This window comes from Mandrillus leucophaeus, unplaced genomic scaffold (genome assembly GCF_000951045.1).
Source record: "Mandrillus leucophaeus isolate KB7577 unplaced genomic scaffold, Mleu.le_1.0 Scaffold490, whole genome shotgun sequence".
Classification (NCBI taxonomy): domain Eukaryota; kingdom Metazoa; phylum Chordata; class Mammalia; order Primates; family Cercopithecidae; genus Mandrillus; species Mandrillus leucophaeus.
The window spans coordinates 1,091,621-1,098,028 of NW_012105254.1; the positions used below are offsets into that span (position 1 = coordinate 1,091,621).

The 6,408-nt window shown below is 45.1% G+C and overlaps 1 protein-coding gene across 1 annotated transcript in view; it reads right to left on the minus strand.

The window, feature by feature from the left end:
* SYAP1 (synapse associated protein 1) overlaps window positions 1–6,408 on the minus strand; it is a 42,837-nt gene that overhangs the window by 19,140 nt on the left and 17,289 nt on the right. Inside the window, exons 3-5 of the mRNA XM_011995550.1 lie at window positions 3,007–3,088; window positions 1,488–1,548; window positions 1,262–1,335 (exon numbers count right to left, since the gene is read on the minus strand). Coding sequence (XP_011850940.1) covers window positions 1,262–1,335; window positions 1,488–1,548; window positions 3,007–3,088 — 217 coding nt within the window. The remainder of the gene's footprint in view (window positions 1–1,261; window positions 1,336–1,487; window positions 1,549–3,006; window positions 3,089–6,408) is intronic.

A 6,408-nucleotide genomic window follows, 5' to 3' on the forward strand; every position in this document is an offset into this window, starting at 1 on the left:
AGAATCTTGCTCTGTTGCCCAGGCTGGAGTGCAGTGGCGTGATCTCGGCTCACTGCAAGCTCCCCTTCCCGGGTTCACACCATTTTCCTGCCTCAGCCTCCCAAGTAGCTGGGACTACAGGCGCCTGCCACCACGCCCGGCTAATTTTTTGTAGTTTTAGTAGAGATGGGGTTTCACCGTGTTAGCCAGGATGGTCTCGATCTCCTGACCTCGTGATCCACCCGCCTCGGCCTGCCAAAGTGCTGGGATTACAGGCGTGAGCCACCGTGCCCGGCCGTCACAAAATTTTTTAAAAATTAGCTGGGCATGGTGGCTTACGCCTATCGTCCCAGCTACTTGGAAAGCTGAGGCCAGAGAATCACTTGAGCCCAGTTCAAGGCTGTAGTGAGCCATAATTATGCCACTGTACTCTATCCTGGATGACCAATTGAGACTATGTCTCTTAAAACAAAACAAAACAAAACAAAACAAAACAAATTAAATTAAAAATTTTGGCAGGGCATTGGTGGCTCACACCTGTAATCCCAGCACTTTGGGAGGCCAAGGCAGACGGACTGCTTCAGGTCAGGAGCTCGAGACCAGCCCGGCCAACATGGTGAAACCCTGTCTCTACTAAAAACACAAAAATTAGGCTGAGTGTGGTAGCTCATGCCTATAATCCCAGCACTTTGGGAAGCTGAGGCGGGGGTGGATCATGAGATCAGGAGTTCGAGACCAGCCTGGTCAACAGGGTGAAACCCTGTCTCTACTCAAAATACAAAAATTAGGAGGGCATGGTGGCGGGCACCTGTAACACCAAGAGAATCGCTTGAACCTGGGAGGAGGAGGTTGGTTGCAGTGAGCCAAGATCACGCCACTGCACTCCAGCCTGGGTGACAGAGCGAGACTCCGTTTCAAAAAAAAAAAAAAAACCCACACAAAAATTAGAATTAGCTGGGCATGGTGCTGCATGCCTGTAGTCCCAGCTATTCAGGAGGCTGAGGAAGGAAAATCATTTGAACCCGGGGGGTGGAGGTTGCAGTGAGCCAAGATTGCACCACTACACTCCAGCCTGGGTGACAGCAAGACTCCACCTCAAAAAAAAAAAAAGTATGTGTACATTTTGTTAATGTATACATCATGTGTTAATGTGTACATTCCTAACATCTCAAAATATTTTAAAAACTGTAAAGAAAAATAAATTCTACTAAAGTCATATCAACAGAGATACATCACAACAGGAAGAAAGTATGTTCTATCTGGGGTACCACAAGATACTTACAGCTGATAAGGCCAAAATTTGTTGTTGAATTGTTTCTTCATCGTTAGTGTCAACCCATGGGGGCACAGCTGCTTCTATACAGTTTTTAATGGCAAAGAAAAGAGAAAAAAATAGGTCATGGTGGTTACACTGAAGTCTATGGTTTCAAAGCATGAAAGCTTCTGCATGACCACTAAAAATAGCAATTTACCAATAAGTTACAAATATGAACATTAACCCTAATAACCAGACTTCTTATTATGAGTTGTATGCACATATGCATTTGATTTAAAAAATTCTACTTGAGGCTGGGCGTGGTGGCTTACACCTGTAATCCTAGCACTTTGGGAGGCCAAGGTGGGTGGATTGCTTGAGCCCAAGAGTTGGAGACCAGCTTGGGCAACATGACGAAACCTTGTCTCTACAAAAAAATACAAAAGTTAGCCAGATGTCGTGGTGCGTGCCTGTAGTCCTGGCTACTTGGGAGGCTGAGGTGGAAGGATCACCTGAATCCAGGAGTCGAGGCTGTAGTGAGCTGTGATTGCGCCATTGCGTTTCAGCCTGGGTGACAGAGTTGCGACCCTGTCTCAGAAAAAAACCAAAAACCAAAAAACTCTACTTAAATTATACAGTGGAGACACTGGACAACACCTTAATCAGGTGATCAAAATCAACATCACCAATGAGGGAGAGATGAATACCAAGGCCCTCCAGATGTGACATCTTGAGGAGGACATCATCACCTATGTAGTATTCTGGCTAAAAATGGACAATCTGAGTCTAGTTATGAGGAAGTATCAGATAAAGCCTGAATGAGAAAGAATCTATTAAATAAAAGGAAGAGCAGTATTCTTCAAAAACATTAATATCATAAAATTAATGTATTCTTCAAAAACATTAATATCCAAGGTTGTTGGAATGTTCCTGATTAAAGAAGGCTAAGAGACATGACAAAGAATACAATACCTTATCCTCAACTGGATCCTATACTGAGGGGGACAAAAGTCATAAGGACATTATTGGGTCAACTAACAAAATTAACTGATGAACAGTAAAGTATTGCATCAATGTGAAATTTCCTAATGCTGTTAACTATACTATGGTTATGAAAGAGAATATCCCTAATTCTTATGAAATGTGTACTGAACATTTATGTACACACAAGGAAAAAAGGGTACACGTGACAACAAGAGCTGGAGAGAGGGCGTGAATAAGACAGAATAAAACTAGAGCAATTTAGGTACTGGTATATGGGTGTTGTCTGCACTATTTTTATTCTTGCGACTCTTCTGTAAATTAAAATTTTTTCCAAATAGAAAAATTTTTAGAAAGTTACTTTAAAAAAATGAAAGAAAAATGGGTAAGTATATTTCTGGAGTAAAAAAAAAAGTCACTGTACTTGATTCATGATAAAAGGTGATGTTGTAGGACAGGTGATTAGGAATAAGAGGGTTTTCAGGAGCTTAAAAGAAAAAAAAAAGAAAGAAATGGACAAGTTGGAGGCAGTAAACAATAGGGCTGGAATCAAAACCTCGATGAGCCATTAGAAGCCAAATGCTGGGAATGCCAAGATCTAGCCCACCTCTTCTGGGGCTCACAGATAGAGGTGATCAGAATCCAGCACTCTAAGTGCCGTGCCAGGTGACAAATGACAATCCTCTGGAGAGGTGAGACCTACAAGATTTTCTGGTGACCCGGGAGCCCAATCTTGGACTAGGAAGAGGAGGTCAGTGGTGGATGGCGGTGGGGGTGTTTATAGTGGAAACGAAAACAACGGCAAGCTCGTCTGAGGATCTCTCCCACGTGGGCAGCGTGGAGCAGCTAGAGGGCAGAGTGAAGGCTGCAGATCTGCGAGATCGGCACAGAAGACACACAGGCAGGGGGCCCTTAATAGCCTCATTCAGCAGCCCACAGCGGCAAGATTACGAAGGGAAGCAGAAGTCACAAAAATGTGGACTAATTCATGAGCCACTCAATCACTCCTGCTGCCTTAACACTAGATTCTAGCCCTATTGGTCTTGCAACACAAAGTGAAAAGGCAAATCTTGCAAAACGCATGGTGCTTCACAAAGTCAAAATAAAGTGACATGGGATAGCTGCCTGCATCACCACAAAGCAAATAAGGAGGACCTGGCAGTTAGGGCCCCTGTGCCTGAAGGAAACACAAGGCTGGTGACCCAGCAAGTACTTTAAAAGAGAATGATTTGATCCTAGCTACTCGGGAGGCTGAGGCAGGAGAACTGCTTGAACCCGGGGGGCAGAGGTTGCAGTGAGCTGAGAAGGTGCCACTGCATTCCAGCCTGGGGAACAGAGAGACTCCATTTCAAAAAAAAAAAAAAAGAGAATGAGTTGAAAACCAAAGGGGCAATTGAGGCAGGCCCTTGGAGAGCAAATGCCTTGCTGTCCTGGAATATTTTGGCAGAAAGAGTCCCTTTACTATTATGCTCTGAGTCAGAGGGAAGACCTATCATATCACGAGCCCACTGAGAGAAAAGTTACATGCATGTGTGGATGGACACAGGGACGGATGGGCAGATGAGCACACGCTTCATTCTTTGGCTTGTCCCAAGTCAGCAAATGGTGGCAATTATAATCCAAATTCCATTAATGATAAGATAATCTAAACATATTTGCACACTTTAAAGAAAAAATTAGGGTAAAGCCCCCAAAACATTTTTTCTCGCACACTTGAGTCTCCATTCCAAGTCTCTTTACCTTGGGTAGTCTCTCCTGGTGTTATTTATGCTCAGATAATGAGGCCCTCCTAAGATACTTGTATGAGGAGATGCTCCCTACCCCGAGTTCCTGAAATTACTCTTTTTAGAGTGACCAAAACCTCTTGGTTCCCCAACCCCAACGACGCTTCTTAGTTCCCCTCTCTCTAGGCCAGTTTCCTTATCTGGAAAATGGAGGTAACAGTAAGTACTTCATAGAGTTACTGTGATTATGAAGTGAAGAAATGCATGAAACACATTTCCAAGGTGCCCTTCTCACGGTCATTATAAGTGGACCTCTTGGCCCCACCTCCCATGACTGACTGCTCTCCTGGAAACTCTCCCCTCTCTGGGCTTCTGCTGCTTCTCTCTCCTAGTTGTCCACTCTCTTGGGTAAATGGGCACTGTTTTTATTTTCTTTTTTGAGATGGAGTCTTGCTCTGTTGCCCAGGCTGGAGTGCAGTGGTATGATCTTGGCTCACTGAAACCTCTGCCTCCCGGGTTCAAGTGATTCTCCTGCCTCAGCCTCCCGAGGAGCTGGGATTACAGGCGCATGCCACTAGGCCCCGTTAATTTTTGTTTTTGGTTTTGAAGGCAAATTTCAGTTTCATCACTTACCAGCTGAGCGACCTTCCCGCAAATTACTTACCCTTGCTGACTGCATCTTTATTATTTATTTATTGAGACAGAGTCTCGCTCTATCACCCAGGCTGGAGTGTAGTGGCACAATCTCGGCTCACTGCAACCTCCACCTCCCAGGTTCAAGCAATTCTTGTGCCTCAGCCACCCAGACCCAGACAGCTGGGATTACGGGTGTGTGCCACCACGCCTGGCTAATTTTTGTATTTTTAGTAGAGATGTGGTTTTGCCACGTTGGCCAGGCTGCTCTCAAACTCCTGGCCTCAAGTGATCTGTCCACCTCAGCCTCCCAAAGTGCTGGAATTACAGGCATGAAGCTACCAGGCCTGGCCCTGACTGCATCTTGAAATGAGATGTTATACATAAAATGCCTGCTGCTCAGCAGGCACTCAGTGACTGTCAATTCCTTCCCCTCCTCCCCTCCCTAAACACTGTGGAGCTTCTGCTCATCTCCCTTCATGCTTGACACACTTTCCACAGAGGAGCTCATCTACTCTCATGGTTTTTATGTGACTTGATAATAATCTGAATCATTAGATTGAATTCTCCTTCATGCTTCAAACAGGAATAAACTGCTGCAGGAGCCTGCTTATTTAATTCAGAGCCACACTGAGCAAAAGAACTTTCTGCAATGACAAAAATGTTCTATATCTGCATTGTCCAGTGTGGAAGTCATTAGCCATATGTAGTTATTGAGGACCTGAAACGTGGCTGATGCAACAAAAGAAGGAAATTTTCCCCAGATAAAGCACTTGCATTCCCTTTCCTGTCTTTCTACATGTTCCTATCTCTGGGATGTATAACTCACTTTAAAACTGAAGTTGACTGCAAACCTTCCACCCCCACGCCCTCACAGTTCCTATCTCAGAGGCATCAGCTCCTATAGCAAGTCCCCAAGCCAGGATCACTTTTGTTGCTTCCAAATAATCACTAAGTGATGCTAACTTGTATACCTCACTTGTCTAAAAGAGTTGCCTCATGATTTTGAGTTTACCTAGGTACAAGAATGCCTGATGGAAATTCACCATGGGACTAACTGTGGCACAACTCGAACTGAATTGTTTTCTACTACTTTTTTTTTGAGACAGGGTCTCACTCTGTAGTCCAGGCTGGAGTACAGTGGCATGATTATAGCTCACTGCAGCCTCAAACTCCCAAGCTCAAACGATCCTCCTGCCTCAACCTCCCAAGTAGCTGGGACTACAGGTGTGCACCACCACATCCATCCGGCTAATTTCTTATTTTTTGTAGAGATAGGGTCTCACTATGTTGCCCAGGCTGGTCGCGAACTTCAGGCTCAAGTGATCCTCCCGCCTTGGCCTGCCAAAGTGTTGGGATTACAGTAATACTACTTTTGCGAACTCAAAAGACACGATGCTGGTTTTGTGTTTGGGTGCTACCAAATGGTAAGAGTAGGCATACTGAGGCCTTATAACTTCAAACATATAAAGAGGCAGCTCTCAGCAGTAATGTATTGAGTACGTTCTCCAAACACCCGTGACTCTTTACGGCCCTCTGTCACTGCAGGTGCAGTCACTCGCCTCCCTGGGAAGCTCTTCCATTTTTTCTCCTGAAGAGAGCGGGAAGGGAGCCACCACTTGCTAAATGCCTGTCATGTGCATACCGAGCACTGTGTTGGGCATGTGGTAGAAAGTCAGAATGAGGCCAGGCACGGTGGCTCATGCCTATAATCCCAGTACTTTGGAAGGCTGAGGCAGGCGGATGACGAGGTCAGGAGTCTGAGACCAGCCTGGCCAACATGGCAAAACCCTGTTTCTACTAAAAATACAAAAAAAATAGCTGGGCGTGGTGGCA